Source organism: Pavona decussata, unplaced genomic scaffold, assembly GCF_977016875.1.
Source record: "Pavona decussata unplaced genomic scaffold, jaPavDecu1.1 SCAFFOLD_16, whole genome shotgun sequence".
NCBI lineage: Eukaryota > Metazoa > Cnidaria > Anthozoa > Scleractinia > Agariciidae > Pavona > Pavona decussata.
The window spans coordinates 4,253,070-4,275,137 of record NW_028145439.1 but is presented as its reverse complement, the minus strand read 5'-3'; the positions used below and the strand labels follow the sequence as shown (position 1 = coordinate 4,275,137).

At 38.9% G+C, this 22,068-nt stretch overlaps 3 protein-coding genes across 7 annotated transcripts in view; 2 read left to right on the top strand and 1 right to left on the bottom strand.

The window, feature by feature from the left end:
- LOC146487448 (uncharacterized) overlaps positions 1-20,634 on the top strand; it is a 54,919-nt gene extending 34,285 nt beyond the window's left edge. For 4 of the 5 annotated variants that reach the window (XM_085088162.1, XM_085088151.1, XM_085088156.1 and 1 more), the window contains 6 exons: positions 1,468-1,730; positions 2,282-2,396; positions 12,817-12,942; positions 13,758-13,791; positions 14,994-15,135; positions 19,127-20,621. In XM_085088162.1, coding sequence (XP_084944288.1) covers positions 1,468-1,730; positions 2,282-2,396; positions 12,817-12,942; positions 13,758-13,791; positions 14,994-15,135; positions 19,127-19,660 — 1,214 coding nt within the window. In that variant the 3' untranslated portion in view covers positions 19,661-20,621. Of the gene's footprint in view, positions 1-1,467; positions 1,731-2,281; positions 2,397-12,816; positions 12,943-13,757; positions 13,792-14,993; positions 15,136-19,126 lie in introns of all 5 variants that reach the window. The other variant, XM_085088166.1, reaches the window with a different exon arrangement.
- LOC146487450 (uncharacterized) lies at positions 7,699-8,642 on the top strand. Its single transcript, XM_085088803.1, has one exon. It carries the CDS (start codon positions 7,705-7,707, stop codon positions 8,269-8,271), a length of 567 nt encoding a protein of 188 aa, XP_084944929.1. The 5' UTR covers positions 7,699-7,704; the 3' UTR covers positions 8,272-8,642.
- On the bottom strand, positions 9,002-10,618 carry LOC146487449 (uncharacterized). Its single transcript, XM_085084625.1, has 2 exons — positions 9,787-10,618; positions 9,002-9,414 (listed from the first exon to the last, which is right to left on the bottom strand). The coding sequence occupies exons 1-2, from the start codon at positions 10,448-10,450 to the stop codon at positions 9,002-9,004; spliced, it is 1,077 nt and encodes a 358-aa protein (XP_084940751.1). The 5' UTR covers positions 10,451-10,618.
- Positions 20,635-22,068: the final 1,434 nt, after the last annotated feature.

Genomic DNA, 22,068 nt, shown 5'->3' with positions numbered 1-22,068 from the left:
ATGTAAACTAAGTACGACTGTTCGTCCCGGCGTGATATCACTCTCCCAGGGGTAGTGCATGCGTTGTTTTTCACATCCAATCCAAGATAGCCTCACCATCACAAATTTGGTATTTAAACACACGTCGGCCGGCATGAAGTGTCCTATCATTTGAACGTAGAATGAAATCTCATCCCTTCATGTAAACACGATATAAAATCACAATGTTATAACGGAATGAAGATCGCACCGGTGCGAGTTTTCACATGTAAACACCCCCTTACTTTGTTAACTACCCATTTTCATTTAGTCCAAAGGACCAAAGGTTGGTCCCTGCGATTTGCCAAACGAATTCTAAACTGCTTAGAATTAAAATGACAAATGCTCTGGACTTGTTCCCTCCCAATTATGTTTGTCTCTTGCTGTGAAATATTCGTTGGACAAGGTTCCTACGACCAGTGCTGTCGTGAAAATTCTTCAAGGGAATTGCTCCAGGGACAAGTCGCCACGACTTGTCCCTTCATGTCGGCTGACATTTAACGTTTTGAACGAACGATCTCTGCGCAAATTAACTCTCTTAAAATGTTTTTTTTTTTTAACCTGCAACGACTAATCGGCATAAGAACCCAGAAATAGGTTGCTCGTAATGGATAATTTGTTGCAAAATACTGCTGCGTCACAGGTTGAGGTTGTTTCTTCACAGTTGCTTCTATGTGTTATCACTACACAGCAAAAACGTCCACTTCGCTAGGGTTGGATACCAACCCAAATTTACTGCTACTCCCAGACTTTTCAAGTTTTGCACTAATGCAATAATGAAAACTGAATAGTTAAGAAGAAAAAGCTTAGTACCACTCGAAATAGTAAATGGCTCGGATTGCAAATTAGCGCGGGCGGAAGCTCTTCATAGTAGCAGGTGATGGGAAGAAAATGCAAACACAAAACCAAACAAATGTCCGTAAACCTAGGCTGGGAATCGTAGGTAGTTTTCGTAGCCCTCGATACCAGTGTTGTTTTTGTGTTTTATTATGTTATGTTATGTTATGTTATGTTATGTTAACCCGCGACTGTAGAATGGGGAATTAGCTATGTACGTAGTAGAAGAGGAAAGACCATCGAAAAATTGCACGATTGAAAACGTGAGCAGAATCTAATGAAATTTAGCAGGTGGCGTCCTGATGTTGACAATAATGATATATGCTAAAACAGCTTGGCTGTCTCCGTGCTTCGGTCAGCTTCAGTTTTTCAGTTTCAGTTCATGTTTCAGTTTATTATTTTTTTTTTGACATTATTCTTGCACATCGTTACAAGATAAAAATATATTAAACTATAAAAGAATAGATAACAAAAGAGAGAGAAACATATGAGAAGTATCGTTTGCCATGTGATTACTTTTCTTTCTATGATAACGTCTCTTCTTGCAATATGAACTTAGTTACTGTTTTCAATCATATTTTTCTGTTTTAATGCCAACTCTCCATTTCTCAGATGATTGTCGCCAACTGGAGTTTATGCCCGACTATCATTATGATGGTGAACGTTTAGAAAATCACGTGATATATACCACTGACGTCTTCGCGGAAGGTTCTTGCCGAACTCTCTGCTACATGGAACCCAACTGTGTCAGTTATAACTTTAACACTACTGCAAGTGATAATGGAAGACACCACTGTGAACTGAACAATGCTACTCATGAAGGTAGCAGAGACGACCTGGTAGGCGCCCCAGATTATTTCTATCGTGGTTCAAAGGTAAGTGAGTTTGAAAAATTAAAGAATTGGCACAGAAGAAGGGTAGACTTGGAGACAAAAATGTTTCTCAAGTGTTTTCATAACCGCTGAATTTATTTACACGATTACATTTAAGGTCGGGCCACACTGGGGTACATATAGCAGGGACATGAAGGGGGACATGTTTCAGGAACAATTTCCTCCGTGTGACGTCGTTTTTATGAAAAACATTTTCGTCACAACATGTTGCATTTAGTTTCGCTGGTTTGAATTTATGCGTCATTAAGCGGGGACAAAGTGAACCAAAATTTTTTATGTCTCATCCTGTGCACTGCCTTTGAAAACCATCCCCGCTAGAAAATATTGCAGTGCACACGAAGCGGGATGCCCCCGCTCCAACTCCCTGCTACATGTCCCTATAGCTGCTAGTGTGTCCCGAACTTTATAGCTTTCAATAAAGCAAATTTCACGATTGGTTGATGTCTAAATCAATATATTAATCTGCAGAATTCAAGCCGACCCGAGGCGCTTTGAAAGTTACAGTCGATTGATGTATTCTCTTCCTTTCCTAGGACGCTTGTTTGAAGAATTCTTGCAAGAACAATGCAACTTGTCAAACAGGTTTCACTGACAAAGGATATCGCTGTGCGTGTAAAAGTGGATTCAAAGGAACGTATTGTGAGAGAGGTAGGATTCTTAACCTACCATTCTGGATTTTTATCTTTGTTTATTTGTTGTTTGTTTAAGAAAAAAATAATAATAATAATAATAATAACAACAAATCACGTACTTTACAGTTTACACAAACAGTCGTCTCTGAATCTTAACGTCGTGAAACTTGCACCAGTCATTTATTTCAGACAGAAGTTTGTCGGTACTGTCGTTTTTGTAGAATTTATCTGATTTATTTCAGCAAACACAAAGGCGAAAACAACGAAAACGTCAAAAAACAAAAGGATAATATTCAAGAAAAAACGATGACCCTGCACGTGCGTTATACATTTCTGTCTTCACCCCTTCTAACATAAATATTACTGCTGAGTGCTGCATGTCCCGGACTCTGTTTGCAGGGTAAAAGATAACAAACAAACCTGCACGATTTGGTGAAAATGGCTATGAGCAAAAGGCTCATAGCCCCTTTTATTTATTTTATCCAAATTGAACTAATGTATGGCTATGATCAAAGGCCCATAGCCACCTCATTACAAGATCAGCGAAAGGGCTACTACTATCCTGAATTAACCATTAATGGTTTTGCCAAGTACAGGTGAGGGGAACCAAAACGCAGGACTAGGAAAATAGGAAAGGGGCACGGGGAAGGGGCAGGAAAAAAAATGGCAGCTGAATTCGCTCAGAAAAAATTTTAATTGTATCCTGTCGATGAACGTGATGCGTGTCTTGGTGCAAAGGTCATGAACACAAGAGGGTGGTACAATATTGATTGTCCGGGCCCTAACCCGTGACCCTGGTATCGTGACATCATGTCACACAACACAACAAAACTGCTAAAGATACTTCAATAACTGAATAAACAGATCAACAACAGATCGGATTGAAGACATAAAAATCCTATTTGTATTTTTGGCTCATTTTTTTGTTGTCCTGGCAACCATGTGAAATGACCAAATTCAAAGTTTTGTGGACCGATCCGAGTCTAAACACACAACAGTGAACGTATAGTTCTCTTCCTCAAGTAGAACGTCATTGGTTTATTGGTAGCAGTCTAGTTTCTTGATAATTCGCTCACATTCGACAATTTGAACGACTTCGAATAATCGCGAAGTTGTTCAAGTAACATGAATATATATTTTCGAGTGACGTTTTGATTGGCAAGTCGACGATTTTTCACTGTGTTCTTTAAAACATCATTTTTTCAATTAGATCAAAATAGATTGCATTCAACCTCTCCACTAACTGCGCCCTAACATTAGTTTGAGATTCCCATAACGTAACGCATTTGGAGATTAACCCTTTAACCCCTATTGTTAAATTCTCAGGCTCGGATATTGCATTTCTAGCGGTCTGATTGGTTCACTAAATCTCGGTTATCAGCTCATATACCGTAGTTTGACCTTATATGGAAAACCAATGCCCCGGGTGTCGCTAAGCGAAATTTTTTTTCGGCGAGAAGCGAAAGTTTTTTCGGAAATATGTAGAAAAAAAAAGAAATGAAAGAAATACCAAACAACGCCATCCCAATATAACAACAATAAAAGCCACAAAGTTCGGTATGACACTATTTAATGGTACGTATCTCTGAAGTTTCCTTTAAAATCTTCAAAATTGCAAGATTTTACGATTTTTAGATCACATAACAACAACAATAACAACCGGTTACCTTTAAAAATTTCAGGATGGCTTGCAAATCCTGGCGGTAAGAGGTTAAAGCCAATCGAAGAAATTTCTTAGGAAGAGCTCAATGCCTGTCTTTATGTTTTTACGCATTTACGAGGACTTCAGGAAAAGTTCATCTATGAAATCCGTACGAGAGGCAGCCATAATGTTCGTTTCGGCACCACTCAGCAAAACATTTGCACAAATGTGCACAGCTCTTACGCTTCTCAAATAAGCTTGAAGTTTAAAAACTTGCACTGAATGCTTGCCTCAGTGAGGTTGTACCTCGTACACTTGGACTTGCTTGAAGTGTTTTAAATCGTCCGCGAGGAATTCAGTTCAGCATGAAAAAAGCCGTCCTTGCCCTGATCTCTTTCTTCGCTCTGCACCACACAGCAGAACATTTGCTCAAATGTGCACAACTATTACGCTTCTCGATGAGCTGGAACTTCAAAAGCACTTGAATGCTAGTCTCAGAAAGGTTACAATTCGTACATTTAAACGTTTCTTGAATTTAAGATGTCCAACTGTGTCCCATTTTCTCCGCTTTCGGTTTTTCATTCAACTCCGTTTGCAAAGAGCTGCTCGTGTCATGTGATCATTACGTTTCGCGCGCTTTGGTCGGAGGCTGCTTCAACATCCGGTCGTTTTAATTTGAAGGAAATTTTTTCTTAAAATATAAAAATTCAGTAAACTTCAAAAGCAATATCCAAACGCAGAGAATTTAATAAAACAATTATTCCATTCGCGCTTGTTGGATATGAGATTAGTTATAGCCAACTCGGCGCTTCGCGCCTTGCTGGCTAATAGAGAGCTTTAGATCCAGGACGCGACGGTTCTGAGACGCGGCCGGAAGTAATTTTCCGCAGACAAGACATGTTGCGCATGCTCCACCCTAGGATTTGCCGCGTCGTGACGGCGTAGAGAACGTGAAACAGAAGGATTTGGCGTTGCGAAGAAGACGTGAGTATAAATCCTTCTTGTTTTGAAGAAAATGGTTTAATATGTACCACCTCCACATATATTTCGAAACCTAGATTCATGTTCAAACATTATAGCGATTTTTACGGCGGAAACACAGCAAAGTTCTGACATTTTCAACTTTATTTACAGCTACCGAGAAAGATGGCTTCGGCGAAGTCCTCCAAGTAAGTTTTAAGTTATGCCTTTTGAAAGCTTCTTGAATAATTACTCGTGTTTTTTAGCAGCTTTACGCGTGGATTTGCTGAGAACATGCAGGAATGAATTTTTAGTGGACTGAGCACAAAATTAAAGTGCCCATATCGGAAAATTTTTTATTTTTTTATCTGAATCTAAACATCACCCTAAGAACTTCAGTGAAAAAATTTTTCGATTTGCATAAAACGCGAATTTTTTATGAATTTTACAAATCTTTAAAATCCTATTTTATTGCGGTCCACCCGCCCCGCTGATGAGAATGCCGACAGGCTCACAATAGGGCCACGTGACATGGTCTGTGACGTACATTCAGGAACTCTCGAGTCTATGCACTCACTTGACCTTCAGTAAAGTACATTCGCGGCAGAAAGAAAATCGTCAGATTCACCGGTAGGAAGGAAAAACTTAGCTCCAAATAAGTATATTCCATGGCAGAAAACTTATCTGACACGGAAAGTGAGCAAACCGCTGAAGAAAGCAGCTAGGACGAATTTGAAAGCGTCGAAGTCGAGGCGATAGATGGCGTCCACGAGACAAGTAATACGTGTGAAGATGATGATACACTCGAACCGTACGCGGACGAGCCGATAGCAGACGAAGAATGGCTAAAAAGATATCGCAAGGAACAAGAGGAGAAGCGACGACTCGAGGAAGATTTAACGAAACGCTTGGAGAATAGAGTGCCTGTTAGTGGATGGTAAAGTTCTCACCTTGCATTTTGCATACGCGCTCTTCATTATCATCTGTCAAAACTATGGCCAAGTACTCACAAACATTCGAAGGAATTATTTTCCATGTAGATGTACTTGTGGTAACTGTAGCCGTGATCTGCTAGCAAATATCAGCGAGTGCTACTGCTGCAAGGAACTCGAAGGCAATTGGGAAGCGCTGACTAGCGACATTGTTCTCGCGGAACTACAGGAAGGACACGTGTTGAACTGTGATAATAATAGCTTGTCTCGTTCTCTGAAATTTCGGCCGTAAATTTAATTGTAGGATGGAAGATGTTAGCTTGTCCAATGAACAGGTTAATTTCCTTTTTGTCACTGTCCCACAGTTTACAAAATCCATTGTATCTTTTAGGCGCATACGTCTTGCGAAATGTTCGAAGTCTAACAAGAGTTGGCGTCTAATGTAATTCGTGTCTGTCACCGGTGTCGGGACAAATTTGAGCCCTTTAGAAATAACGCTAACAGGCTGTCGCTAAGTTGTTTGTTTGAAAAATTCTTCATGAATTTCTCGTGTTTTTCTCTTTGTATCTCAATCCAATTTTTTGCCCATTTTTTTCTACGCTCTTTGCGCTTGTTATTTGTTTTGTGCCCTTTTTTATTTTGAACCCCCGTTGTGGTGGTTAGGTTTTCAGAGATAAAGCTGTTATACTTTTCAACATTTTTATTGTTTGCAGAATTCTGCAACACATGTGTGTACAATATTTGTTTGAGCTCGTTGAATTCTTGCTGCAGTTTATCTACCTTATCTACATCGTGGTTTACAATGTTTTCTGTGTCCGCCGAGTGCGACCGTTCTCGCATCGATCTATTTACATCAGTGGTAGCATTTGTGCTACTATTTTTTGAGAGCTTGGTCTCAACGAAACTTCGCGGATCTCACGATCTATGAGAATATATACCAAAACAATTACGCTATATTTTATAAAACTTGCGACTGAGTTAACAGTGAGGTCAAACTATAAACCTCAGAAGGTTACAACGCTTAGAATGTCACAAGCGGGTGTGAATATTCAGCATCGAAAGCTTACCATTCGCTTTTCCCTGCTCCTCTTCGAAGGTGTCTCTCGGTCTTCGTCTTCCTTTCGCTTAGCTGTTTTAAAGGATAAGCACAAACGCGATGTCATCCTACTTCAGTTCACGTTTTAAGTTTAAACCTGACTTCATCAGCCTTGTGAAATCCTCGTCATTGAAGTGCATCGAGCACAAGGACGAGGTCTTTCCAGGCGCGCGTCCACATCTTCCTCCGCTCCAGCATAAAATCGATCCATTTCTTTCGCCTCCTCAGTCTTTGCGGGCATGTAGTGCCAAAGAAAGGAATCCTGTGCATGCTTATTCCATTTGCTTCGTCTTTGATGTTTCCGCATCTCGCTGCAACACATCTTTCCTGCATTTTCGAGAAACGTGCAGAAATACCGCGACTTGTTTTCAGTGAGATCCAGAGAAAGGCTGAAGTCACGTGTTCCTGAATCTACGTCACAGCTCTTGCTAAACCGAGAGGAGACTAATGCGAATGGTGGGCCAAAATGGCGGCAAATTTGAACGTCTTATAAAATTCATAAAAAATTCGCGTTTTATGCAAATCGAAAAATTTTTTCACTGAAGTTCTTAGGGTGATGTTTAGATTCAGATAAGAAAATAAAAAATTTTCCGATATGGGCACTTTAAGCTCTTATCAAATCTGAGCTCAAATTATAATAAGCTCAACTCGGTTTTCAAGTTTTTGTTGTTATTTTTTTTCTTTTAGTTCGGTGATGTGTTGGACGAAAGACCATGACATAATCTTGTGTCGAGAAGTCGCCAACCTAAACCCGTATTCGACCAAAAATGGGTCAACAATGAGAAGCGGCATTTGGGAGAAAATTGCAGACAATTTAAACAAATGTTCAGTTCCCAAATTTAGTGTTGATAAGCGCTCGGTTCGTGACCACGTAGGGAATCTTGTCAACAAACACAAGAAAAAGCTGAGAGATGAGGAAAAAGCTACAGGGATAGCACCAGATGAGCCCTCAGAACTGGACAATGCTTTGGATACGATCATAGCTTTAGAAGAAAGTGCAGATGCCGAAGTACATGAAGCGGATACCGTAAGGGCAAAAAAAGTTGAGAGTGAGAGGGCAAAAGCAGAAAGCATAAGGCTGAAGGCCATGGAGAAGCTATCAGAGACCAGGAAAAGAGAGTCGGCAGCAGGTGAAAATGAAGACGACGATTTCAACAATAAACGGCAACGTCGACGAGGGAGTGATGCAATGGTGTATTTATCCAAGAGAGCTGAGATAAATTATGAACTGAAACAAGAAGAAATAAAAATGAAGAAATAGCAGCAAGACTTTGAGAAGAAGCAGATGGAGGTCAACAGACAACAGCAATTGCAGATCCAACAGCAGCAAAATGAAATTCTTAGGATGATGCAACAACAGCAACAACAAAGTCAACAAAGTCAGCAACAAAGTCAACAACAGTTGATGAACAGTCAAATGCTGATGATGCAGCAACAACAGGAGCAAACGAAAGTACTGATGGCTTTATTGGAAAAAGTGATTAATAAGTAATTTTGACTTTCGCTTCTCAGAGATGATTTTTGAGACAGTTGATGTTCCTATTCGTAAATTGTGTTTTATGAACAGTCAATTTCACTATTGTTACTCTTTGTATGCCATTTTATGTATTAATTGATTTAGTTAAAGGGACACTGTCCGTTTTTTAACATTAATTCCTGTCACTTTGTTAAGGGAAAGACCATTTTATTTCTGAGGTGAGGGTTGGGTAAATACTCTAAAAAGTTCCTTTCTATTTCTATTTTAGAACTGCTAGCTCTTTAATTCTTTGTCATTTGTACATCTGTACTTCTTGTTTATTCTAAGTGTTTTATTTTATGTATTCTTATTTTTAGAGGATCCTCCTGAAAACCACTTTCAGTGATGGAGGACTCAGAAACAACATAAACAATTGACAACAAGTGAAAGAAAATAGATGTACTTCTAGTTAGATACCCCACCCCCCCCCCCCCCTCAAAAGTAAAATGGTACATTCCTAAGTATACAGAGACTTTTAAATGAAATAGTCATTCAATGCTGGTGGTTCAAGACCAAAGAAATCAGCTGTGGTGTTAGAATAAAGGCATGTTAATGCATTTCGTAAAATTGCACAAACTATGTACATTTTTCCTACTTGACTTAAACCAATCTTCAAGTTCTTCTTAAAATCCAAAAATTTGAAATAGTTAATAATGTCTGCAAATAGCCATTCCACAGATGCACGAACTGCACTCATGGATTCATTAAACATCTCCATTGGCCTGGTTAAAACGCCAACTCGGAATGGTGCCTGAAGGTGAACCCTGAGTGGGTATGCAGGGTCCCCATATAAGCACATCTCTCTTCCTGCAGGGTTGAAAGCAAAACCTTCCAGATCATCGTACAATTGAGACACTGCCAACATCCTTGCATCATGCATTCTTCCCTCTGTAAGATTAAAAGTAAGGGAAAATGTTGTGTTATGTGAGCAAATCAACTTTTGATCATTTTGAGTGTTCTGCATTTTCCAAATACCATATTTCCTTTAGTTGAGCCTCACAGTAGGGAGGGGTGTGGTTTAGATTACAGGGAACATAAAGGGTACATCAAATTTGGGTCCCTGAAAGGGGGATATTAATTTTAGATCTCACAAAAGTGGGGAGGGAGTAGGGGTTATAGAAAGTTATGGACTATGGACTAATAAAAGGAGAAGTGTATGACAAAATCAATGATAAGAGCATTGTGGTTGTTTTTTTTGGGGGGGGGGGGGGGGGGACTTGATGGAGGGAGAGTGCAAAAGAAAGGAAATACAGTATTTACCTACAGGACCATAGAGATGGGCAATCAGTCCATTCGGTATTGTGACAGACTGAAATTTCAGCGCATGGACTCGCTTGTGCCCGTTGTAAACAGTTCTCTGGTTCACTATCGGTCGAGTAATGGGGCGCACAGTTCCATCTGTGAATCCAAAGCAGTTATCAAGAGCAGCTCCTTTGTTGTAGATTGCATTTGAGTACGTATTCAGTAAAGCTGGGTTCAAAATGCCGTGATTCCACTGGGTGATTCTGTGTCCGTGTTCGGTGTAAATCCAGTCGATAACCTCATTGCTGATGAGGCTCAGTTCTGGCACCGATCGTCCAAATATCGGAATCATATCTGAATATCGGCACGGAAATGCAAACCTCTTCAGCACTATGCACAAGCCTTCAGTTCCATCGCAGATAGTTCCATTGACGCATTTGAAAATAGGAGGAACTCTCAAAGCTTCAACAAGTAAGGGAAGGTCTCCTTTCTCCACGCGGAAATCGGCTTTACATTCCGCCGGATCTTTGTTTACAAAAGAAAAATTATCATACGACGGGTACGGAAATGGAGGATTCCGAGGTGTGTATTCCTCGTACAACAAAGCAAATTCTTCGTCGTCAATCATTTCTTCTTCCAAGCACAATAACAACATTTCTTGGGCTTTTTTGAACGATGCCATATTTTCCTTCGTCAAAACAATAATATTCCTGTAATATTGAATTACCGCGTCGAATAGACTCGCGTCGCAAAACTAAAGTTTATTTTTCCCGCGCTTACAACGGTGTTCTCGTTCTAGTCTTTTGCTCGGTCACCGCGTCCTAAAAGCCGTCGCGTCCTGGATCTAAAGCTCTCTATTTACCATCTCACATCCAACGCTCGCTCATGGAATAATTGTTAAATATCAAAGAGCAAATTCTCCTGTCTTGCCCCATACTTTTCTGATAAAAGTACCTGGAAGGAGTTATTAAAATATCAAGTTAATTCTCCTTGGGTGATCTTATCCTTAATTCTCATGACCTCAGGGGTTGAATAAATAAACAATAGCCTCTATTTGGCGCGAAAATATGCTCAGATATTTGTCCGCGGACATTACTTGTTCCGAGAAGCGAACAGTTTTCCAAGAGCGAAGCTCGAGGAAAACTGTGAGCTTCGAGGAGCAGATAATGTCCAAGGACAAATATCTGAGCATATTTTTGAAGTCAAATGGAGGCTATTGTGTTTATTATCCTTCAAATATTTTTCGCCACATGCGGGAATCTCGCGGGAATCGGCAGGATCTGCCATTCTGTCATATGTCAATCACGTCAAAGTTTGTCAGTTGGCTGCCAAAATCTCCACGTCAGATTTCGCTTCAGGTCGAAAGCGTTTGTTTGGGGAAAAGGTAAAACATTTGAAAGGAAAGTAAACTTGTTTAATTCCGTGAAAAACAAAAGCAAGATACAAGTGGCGGATAAGGTTACAAGGAATCTAACTACCTCTCGAGAACAAGCTAAAGATCACTGAAAGCGAAAAACTGTAAAGTACATTCCGTAAAAAGTGTAAACTGCCGTCAACGAAACAGCCAGCGCTTTGTCGTTCTCTTCCTTTATCACGTGTTCAATCGGAGCAGCACTTTATGTCGAAAATACAATTGTAGAATTCGCTAGCCGAAAACGACCTGTGAAGAAATCGAAGCTGAAGCTGCAGTCGAATACGACGCCACCGGTTGTTTTTGCTGGATTCCATCAAAGCGCTTTCTTTGCTAACTTGACATTGAATGGAGCCAGCAACGAAGTCGTTCACAATCACTGAGGATTAAACTTGTTGCTCGAGAGTGGGACAAGCTGCTTCTCTTCGCAGAGAATTTCGACATCTCGGGGTATCATGGCTGGTTTTTGTTTCGTGGACGAGATTTTATGTTCGCGAGCGATCTCGACCAGGTGAGCATTGATAGCATCATTTACCGGCTTGAACTCGTCAGTAATGGTACTGAAATTTATGTTTTCGTTATTTAAATTCCTTATATCCAGGCCAGCACGAATTGCTCTCATTGAATTACAACTGTAATATTTGCCGTCGTGTGAGCGAGCTTCGAGCTTATTACTTAAACTCGTTTAATAGCTTGTTGATGGCTTTTTCATTTCGCCAGACTGAAAGAAAACCATAAATACTCTTAAATGAGATGGGCTAAAACTTTTCGCCTTTCATATTTTGCAGTTTTACATTTTTAATTCAAGGACTGTTAAACAGAGTTCAAACCAAGAGAAAATGTCGCAAATACGAGCTTGAGTATTTGAACATTCCGTTTTTACAGTCAAAAACGTTTAGAGCGTATGTTGTTTTCTGGTGCTGGTTTATCGACCAGCAGGTTTATCTCTTCTTCTGTCACAAAAGCAAACAGTTTCCCCATCTTGACATTCATTTAATTGCAAACTTGACGCTCCTTGAAGTTTTTGAAATTGGGGAATATGACTTAGGGAATATCCTCGGATATTCCCCAGTTTTAGCTGGGGTATATTCGGTCACGTGAGGCGTTTAGACCAATCGCGCGCAAGCGAAAATATTTGATGGATTATAAGCATCGGTATTACAAGAAGAAAATTGAGGCTGATCACTTTTAGGGCTTAAAGGGTTAAAGGCTAATTTACCGATATATCGGCCCGATCAGCAGATTCAATTGCATGGGCTAATGTACATTTTACAATAGTGCAGGGTGAGAATCAGCACCATTAGAAACATCTGTAGCGCTACCACAGATCAGTTTCGCCAGCTCAGGTATGGTCTTTGTCAAATTGGAGCAGATTGGCCCGATTAATCAACACGTGTAAAATATCCTTAAGCTAGGCAAGATCAGAAAGCAATGACTCTAAGAAGGAGATAAGACTTGCATACACAACTAACTTCAAATTATGATTTGGGAATTGGATCAGATTTCCTTTATTTTAGAAGCTATCCAGACCAAAAATAGCCTTAATCTACTTGACGAGTTTGTGGGTTAATTTTACTCAATATCCCTTCGATCTTAGTAGTTTTAATTAACTAAAGATTTACGGCGTTTCCTTACAGATATCAACGAGTGTTCCACTGGAACACACAAATGCAGTGCTCATGCTGTGTGCAATAATACCAAGGGATCATACAACTGTACGTGTAAACCGGGATATTACGGAGACGGAAGGGACTGTGAACCAGGTAAGGTTAATTGGGCATCTTAAAGGAATGTTTAATAAAATTAAACCACATGTCGATTGTGCCTACGGACATGAAAACTGTGCATGGAAACGTGCCTTGCAAAAAGGTGGATGCAGTAATAATAGTTTGGATTTTTAAAGTTAAGATGAGTTTGATCTTTCAAAAGCCTTTCAATCTTAACTTTTTACGAGGAGAAAATTAAATATGGACGCAGCTTTTTACGCAGTGCTTGACACAAAAATCCTTTCGAGTTTCGTTGGACGTGGTTAGCTTATTTAGGTCTTGAAGAATAGCTCATTGTCGAGACAAATTGTGGTCGCGAAAAGGAGGCTAAAAAGGGGTTTTAGCTGCGAACGTATGCGTAACTTTGCACACACCATAGCTACGAAGGATGAGGGGCGTCAGCTGGATGAACCCGAAATTCTATCAAAATCGCGCGCGCAACACACTGAAGGTGAAAATACGAATTAAAATCGCACGAGCACGAAAGTAAACCTGCAGAAAACATTAAACATTTTTTGTCTCAAAAATTTTGCGTCGTGAACTGCCTTGAAATTTGCATTCATTCTGTCTTTCTGTGGAGTTGAGATATCAGCGTGGTGATCGCCATGACGGCACAACTGGCCTTAAAGAATTTCCTGATGGCAAAGATGTTAGCATATTCATACATTGCCTACATGTTCAGAAATGCCTTTTGGCAGTTTTCCATCGTGCTTTATCCACTTAATTATTAGGAAAACTTCCCGTCAAGAGCCGCTTGCAATATTTAATAGCATGCATTTAATAACGTGACAGTTGTATATTTTGTGTTGCAGTTTCGTCATGCAAGGAAATTTATGACAAAAAGTTGTGAGTAACAGTACGCCATCTTAAATACCTTACTAACGCAAGTATTAATTTAAGACCACGGGGTAACACTAAGTGGTATTCTTATCATTAAAAGAAGAAGCTTTGTTCTTGTTCGCTTTGCAAAAGTCACATCAATTTGTAAAGTTACCTTTGTTTTTCATATGGGCTTGGTGGCCATCTAAAATTTAGCAGTTGGCTAGTTTACTTGTTGGGATCTTTCGATATTCTGAACAGCACTATTAAGCACAGAAATGTCACAAAAAAACTACTGTTCAAGTCACATTATTTTAATCTCCGTTTAAGACATTTTTATTTTGCAATGGGTGCTAACTTATGTACTGGGTGATAACTTAGCGCGGATAGAATCTGATTGCACGTTCAGAGTCGGCTTTCGCTAACTTATACAAAGGAACTCCTGAATGAGGCAAATAACAAACGGTAAACGACCGAGCGTGCATTATTCAGTTATAGATGAACGCAGGAGGTTGCTTAAAGCACGTAAGAAGCGTATGAGTTGGTCGAGGCTCAGCCGACGCCAGCTTCTTGAGTACACCCAGAAGCACCAACCAAGTCGCGCTGGTCTTCACGATAGTTATATTATAATTAACTCATTCTTGTCACGCCCTGTAAATCCATCGAGCGTTATTATTATTATTATTATTATTATTATTATTATTATTATTACTATTATTATTATTATTATTATTATTATTAATATTATTATTATTATTATTATTATTATTACTATTATTATTATTATTATTATTAATATTATTATTATTATTATTATTATTATTATTATTATTATTATTATTATTATTATTATTATTATTATTGTTAAAGAATGGTTAAGCTAACCCCAGGCCTGGGATATCACCTTTGATTACATATATACAGATATACTTTATTCAAAAGTGAGCTTTTCAGAATAAAGTGCGAGTTCAACTGAGATCAAGCACTAATCAATGAACATTCTTTCAAACGATGTTTGTCCCTCAGTGTTGACTTAGTTCGTTTCCTTACCTTTAGCTTGGCTTTCAAAAGCATTTTAGACGAGCACGATGAAAACGTCGGTCTATTTTTAATTGTGGATAGCTTAGAGTTAATTGGCTTTCTAACAACTGACGCTGTTTATAAGCAGCCATTTTTAAGTTATTTGAGACATATGACCAAAGGTCTTATCTGCTACATCTGTTTTACAGCGGCGATGAGAGCAAAGCCTACAAAATGATAGTGGGGAGTCAAATCATTAGCGTTTACTGCCATATGGTTGATGCCCACCCTGCAAATGGAAACTGCACAAACGGTGGATGGACGCTGGTCATGAAGATTGACGGAAATAAGGTACTGCCAAAGTAGTTTACCTCACGACTTTTTTAAATAACTAGTTAAATATCATTTGATAATTTTCATCATTTTTGTAATATCTGGTTTCTGATTTGTGACCATACAAAAGCGCACAGTCAACATTTATGCCATATTATGCGAAGCTGTAATCTGCTTGAAATTATATTGTATATAAGTTATTACTACGAAAATGATGATTACTCTAGAAAGGGACGCAGGCATACTCGGAAAATAAGAAATCCGAGTGCTCCTATAAGGAGTCGAACCTAAGACCTTCCGATTACTAGTTCAGATGCTCTACCACTAACCTACAGGAGACTCGTATGAGCTAAGGCCATTAAACTAGGTTCATGGGACAAACATCCTGCATACTGCTAGGATTTGAATGTCAAACGTGTGGTATATGAAATAAATGTGATGGTATATTTCCAGCCTGGTAAACGAATGAGAATGATGATTATTATTATTCTGGAAAGTGACGTAGGCATACTCGGAAAAAAGAAATCCGAGTGCTCCTATCAGGAGTCAAATATAAGAACTTCTGATTACTAGTTCGAATGCTCTACCATTGAGCTACAGGAGACTCGTGGAAGCTAAGGCCATTAAACTAGGTTCATAAGACAAACATCCTGCATATTGTTAGGATTTGAATGTCAAACGTGTGGTATATGAAATAAATGTGATGGTATATTTCCAGCCCGGTGAATGAATGAGAATGATGATTATTCTAGAAAGAGAGGCAGGCATACTCGGAAAAAAGAAATCCGAGTGCTCCTATTAGGAGTCGAACCTAAGACCTTCCGATTACTAGTTTGGATGCTCTACCACTGAGCTACAGGAGACTCGTGGGAGCTATGGCCATTAAACTAGGGCCATGAAGCTAGTTTAATGGCCTTAGCTCCCACGAGTCTCCTGTAGCTCAGTGGTAGAGCATTCGAACTAGTAATTGGAAGGTCTTAGGTTCGACTTCTGATAGGAGCACTCGGATTTCTTTTTTCCGAGTATGTTTGCCTCAATTCTAGAATAATCATCATTCTCATTCATTCACCAGGCTGGAAATATACCATCATTTTTTTTTCATATACTATACGTTTGACATTCAAATCCTTGCAGTATGCAGGATGTTTGTCCCATGAACCTAGTTTATAGTTTAATGGCCATAGCTCCCACGAGTCTCCTGTAGCTCAGTTGTAGAGCATCCGAACTAGTAATCGGAAGGTGTTAGGTTCGAGTCCTGATAGGGGCACTCGGTTGTTTTTTTTTTCCGAGTATGCCAGTCTTAGTTTCTAAAATAATCATCATTCTCAGTCATTCACCAGGCTGAAAATATACCATCACATTTCTTTCATAAACCACACGTTTGACATTCAAATCCTAGCAGTATGCAGGATGTTTGTCCCATGAACCTAGTTTAATGGCCTTAGTACCCACGAGTCTCCTGTAGCTCAGTGGTAGAGCATCCGAACTAGTAATCGGAAGGTCTTAGGTTCGACTCCTGATAGGAGCACTCGGTTTTTTTTTTCCGAGTATGCCTGCGTCACTTTCTAGAATAATCATCATTCTCAATACTTCTCCAGGCTGGCTATATACCATCACATTTTTTTCATGTTTTTACTACGTCATTGAGAGAAAGTACGACTGCCCTTAAGCCTTTGGATGCTTGACGCGCTTCAGCTAGGATAAATTAAAATCAAGCCATGCCTTCAGTCGCAAATGCTTCTTTATTACTTAAGTAAATTCCAGGGACACCCAACGGCAACATTTAAGTAAAATATTTAAACGTTATTGTTGTCTCCTGTGTTGCCACATCGTTTGGAGGCCTTTAAAAGGCATATTTGTATAAGCTTATACAGTTTGATCCGGCTTGTATGCTTTAGGTGAAAATTTAAGTGGCAGAAAGTTTAACGAAACCGAATCTTATATCTCATAGTTTACGAACCGCGGTTACTGGCTTTAGGAAATTGTTATTTAACCTTTTTATTCGCATTTTTAACGAGGTACTTGCCATCCGAAAACCAAAGAAATTAGTTTACTAGTGTTACGAAATTTTGTGCCGACACTTTGCCGAAGTAAACTTTCAGATTTTTTTTTTAAATCAAATCCAAATTTCTGTGGTAAATAACTGCCTCCGAACAGATATCTACCTGAAATGTTGGTTAATCTCCGGTTACATGACGTTAGAGCTAACAGTATTAAGTGAAAATACGGGGGCGTTTCTAGAAAATCGAGAAAGAGGGGACCGAAGAAAATGTGGCGAGATCACAATTCCTCCCTTCCTTAACCTCGATCACTGAAAAGTTCACTTCCGCGGAGATTCTGCCTTAGGCAATTCTGGGAGCGTTTGTGACTAATAGTAAAGGCTTCGTAAGAAATAATTTAAGAAGATTTTTTAAAACGATTGACTGCATAATACCAATGGAAGGCCGCCTACAAAAACTTTTCAAAAACTACAAGAAAAGAGGAGAAAGAGGAGGCCACAACACCCTCCTCCCCACCCTCCAAAAGCCACCCCTGGTAAAATGCAAACAATTATAGTGAAAGGGAAGCAATGCAATTCGTGGGAGAAGATATAAAAGTGTTTCAGTGTTTAAGGAAAAGGAAACCCTTGGGAAGAATTGAAGTCCAAGGGACCAATCAAAGCCAAAGTAAAGCATTTTAAAAAATCTCTTCTGAAAATACACGAAAATTGCAAAAGAAATGTAATGGACTACAATCTGATTTGCTCTTCAATTTGTGACCAAGATTTTCCCCATGTAAATTTTCATGGTTAGGTCTAGCTTTAGATGCTTTCTATTGTTTTGGATTAAGAACTAAAACTTCCTGAATATATCTGGAGCAAACAGAGAAGCAGCCATATCACCAAAATAGTCATCGTTGTCTTGCATATAGTTCTCATACTCATTAATAATTCCTGAAGAGAGAACAAAGAAAATCTCTATTGTGAAGGAGGTTTGAAACTGTTATCTCAATTAACGTAACATTCGGTGAACTCTTTCTTTTAGTTTTGCCAATAATTATTGATGTTTTGAGAACAACTCGAAGTTCGGTTTTCAGAAATGGAATGAAACACCCTTCCTCGTGTTTGATATGTTACATAATCACCGTGATGCGACATTACTACCAGTATGATTATGGAATATCTTTTTTTTTTCCATTCGATGACCATCAAGTTATATGTAATGGTAATTGAATTGAGGGGAGTGCAATTTTGTCTGAAATCACAAGTATAATTTCAGACCAAAGTTGCACAACACGAAGTTCAATTACCCATTTACTACACCCAATTTGAAAGCATACAGTTTTTTTTGTCTTTACATTAATATTTATTTATCCAATTATTATTATTATTATTATTATTATTATTTCATATTAATTTTGAAGGTCTAAAAAGGGATGCGATTTTAGAGCAAAAAATGGTGCGATTCGTGAATAAATCGCACCGTTAAGAACCAATCAGATTGCAACGATCACCAGTGATTTCAACATGGGTGTAATAAAACGGTTAATCAAGATAAGAAAGGGCGGGTAACAATTCTTTATGCTTTTTCACCATTTAGACGACTGCCAATTCTCGAACTCTCTTGGGATCATCGATCGCGCATACTAAGTAAAATTCTAATGAACCTTTTTCTTGTAGTCTCACTCAGTGCTGAACATGATAGTATGTCTAGCACTTTTATTAACAGGAATAGCCCTTTCTCCAAATTTTTCCAATGAAATTAAACTTCCATACACGCTAAACATTTCTAATACATGCGTAAATCTCTGTTTTATTGAGCAGGTCTCCAGAACTACAGAATTTAAGTTTAGTGCACTTATCAACAAAAACGCAAAATAATTTCATTCATTTTCTTGGGAATGTGCTCATCGTTATATACGTTTTCAGGAGGTATACAACTACATGATAGTGAAACAAACGAAGATTGTTTTATTAACCTCACTTATGTTTTGCAAATGATTATTTAATAATCTAAACTTTTATTTGTAGCAAACCTTTGCCTATAATTCCAACTTTTGGACGAACAAAACAACTTACAACCCTACCGGAGGAGAGACTGGGCTCGACACAAAAGAAACAAAGCTACCAACCTACTGGAACACATCCTTCTCAAAGGTCTGCCTTGGTATGAAGGTCGACCAGCGAAACAACTTTGTTGTCGTAGACAAGGAGGCCAGCTCGTTGTTCTCGCTGATCGCTGATGGGCAATACCGCAACACAACATTAGGTCGTGACAAGTGGAAGGGCCTTATTGGGGAAGGGTCTTTGCAAGAAAATTGTAACAAGGAAGGTTTCAATGCTGTGTGTGCTGATGACCCAACATACTTTTCCAAGGCAAGAATCGGTATTGTTGCTAATCAGGAGTCTAACTGCAATTCCTGTGACTCCAGAATTGGGTTTGGTACTGCAGGTCATTTTGGTAAAAACAACACGTGTGGAAACGAGGCAGACAATGGCGGCAAGCTTAATCCGGATAACGGGGAAAAGCACATCAAGGTCATGGGATTTATCTTTGTGCAGTAACAAGGGAGTTGTTAATATGCTATGTTAAATGAAATGCGGTCGAAAATAAAAAAAAAAATAAAATAAAAAACAAAACAAAACAAAACATAGGCACGCATAGTGTGCATGACCTCTGTTCAGGTGAAAACCCATTTAGTGTCATAAATAACTTTTTGTTGCAAACAAGATAGCTTGCAGAGAAGATTTCCTTCTCTACTGCGTACTATGGAACTCCTGCGTGGAATTTTTCGTTTATGATTGTGCCCAATTCACGTACCCGTTGAGTCTCAGTCTTGGGACTAGCTTACATATTTCGCTCAAGAAGAAATGCGTAGGCATATACGTTTCTTCGGCGGCTACTGAATTTGCCACAAAGTCAACCTTGAGAAAACTGATTCAGACAAAGGAACCTTATGTTCTTTAAAACGCTCTTTTCACTCGCTGTAAATTGTAACATTTCGCCGTCGATAATTGAGTTGTAAATTATTAATCGATTAAGTTGACATTAATGGAGGATAACTGTTTACTTTAAGACCTACCGGTGTCCTCTTTTTGTATAACAGCAAAACCTAAGGAGTGTAGCCCACTTGCTTTTACCTTATGGTCAGCATAGTTTGCCTGATAAAGATATAATTGTTATTCGTCTAACAGTCTAACAAACAAACAACGTTATGAAAACACAATCGGTCCTCATTAGTTCTGTTTTGATAATTGCTTCATTCTGACAAGTAAACACTATAATTTTATTCTTTTAGCGCAAAACAACGAGTTTATTATATTCTATACTTTGCTAGGCCTAAGTAACGTAACAAGGACATAAAGAAGTCGGCGAGGGGGAGAGGGGAAAGTGGGTACTTTAATGGCTTTTATTAGGTTATTGGCTTTTATTAGGTTCCCTCGTTACTTCTTTTCTATCTCTTGTTCTTAAATCACTATAACTTTGTAATCATTTGCAACCATTGTAATTTATTAATCATTGTAGCCTGTTTGTGGCAAATAAACTAAACTAAAACTAAAATTAAACTAATTATAATTACTATTATTATTGCGTTCAACATAGAAAGAACGCACTCCTTATTCAGATTGGAGTCGTCGAGATTGCATGGGACAATGAATGAATGGAACCTAGCTCATCCTCTCCTGATGGAACTTGTAACGCGTATCTGGCCCCAGAAGACAGTCGGGCCATTCCGAGAAGCACATAACGTATGCGCATTATCAAAGAGAGATATCGTGTCTAGAGGAAGCTTTCGGTATTCCTAGCATTCCCTTAAAACGGTCACAGATTTGTTTATATGGGAAGACTGTGGTGTGCCTAGCTACCGTTCACGCTTATATATGTGACTGAGAACTGTTTTCTTTGATCTACGAAAACCAGTTTTTCAGCAAAAACAAATTGTAGTTTTCAAAGACACAAATGATTTTTCATATTTGACGCAAGTTAATGTGGTTTCTATCGAACTTAATTTTTCAGAACGATGTAATATCCATCATTTCACGAGCGTGAGAAGAACATGGGAGCCTCCGAGGGGAATAGAGGAGATTTACATTAGGCAAGATCACTCACTAGACTTTAGGGGCCGTTTGCATGAGTAAGGCTGACGACAAGCTAAGCAGGGTCGGTTGGTTGGGCTGATTTAGTTAACAGCACTGGCTAGTTATCCGGGTAGGCCTGGGGTCAATTTAATCCACGTTTTACACCTGCTTATTCTGCTGTTCATGGTTTCAACTTTTGACCCTAAGAAATTAAAGGGGGAGTGTCACGACAATTTGAAGTCAATTTAAACCCATTATTATATTTTTTTTTATCAACAGACTAAAAAATAGTGGTCCAGTTGTTCTCGAGATTCTCTGGCCACAGATGTACTGGGTCTAATAGAGTAGCAACTTAAAAAAAAAAAATGAGGCCAACGTTTTTAGTATTCTCGCATTTTCTTTCCCGAAATGTGCTAGAACTGATCATAAGCTGTTAAAATAATTAAGTTGAATTTTCTTCGCACGGTGTTCTAGAATTGTTTTGTGACTGATTCATTGGTATCTTTGTACCAGTTTCGTGGAAAAAGGTCAAAATCCCCGCGGCACATCTCCCCTTTAAAAGAAAACTATTGAGCAATGTCAAATGTACAAAGCGTTTAGACCATAGTGCTGTTTTCAGACTCCTTTCCCCCCATATTTCGATAATTTTGCTGCCACGATACATTGTTAGATAATGCTGAAAGGGCAAAATGGGAAGTTTATTTTACGCTTTTTGTGTTGTTAAAGGGGCATTTGACGCACTGCAATTTGGTCATTAAAGTTCCTCTGTTGAACACTGGGAATGATATCTGGGAAAATAGATGGGGTTTGATCAAATGGGGCTTTGTTAAAACAAACCCCATTTCCTCAACCCACCTCTCCTCCCTTCAGGACCCTGCTATTAATATGACGTT

What these genes read in the sequence shown, in the direction of transcription:
- LOC146487450 (XM_085088803.1), top strand. Translation starts at nt 7,705, where the DNA reads ATGTGTTGGACGAAAGACCATGACATAATCTTGTGTCGAGAAGTCGCC.
- LOC146487449 (XM_085084625.1), bottom strand. Translation starts at nt 10,450, where the DNA reads ATGGCATCGTTCAAAAAAGCCCAAGAAATGTTGTTATTGTGCTTGGAA. An exon ending in CCATCTCTATGGTCCTGTAG is followed by an intron (nt 9,415 to 9,786) that starts GTAAATACTGTA and finishes TTAATCTTACAG; the next exon opens with AGGGAAGAATGCATGATGCA.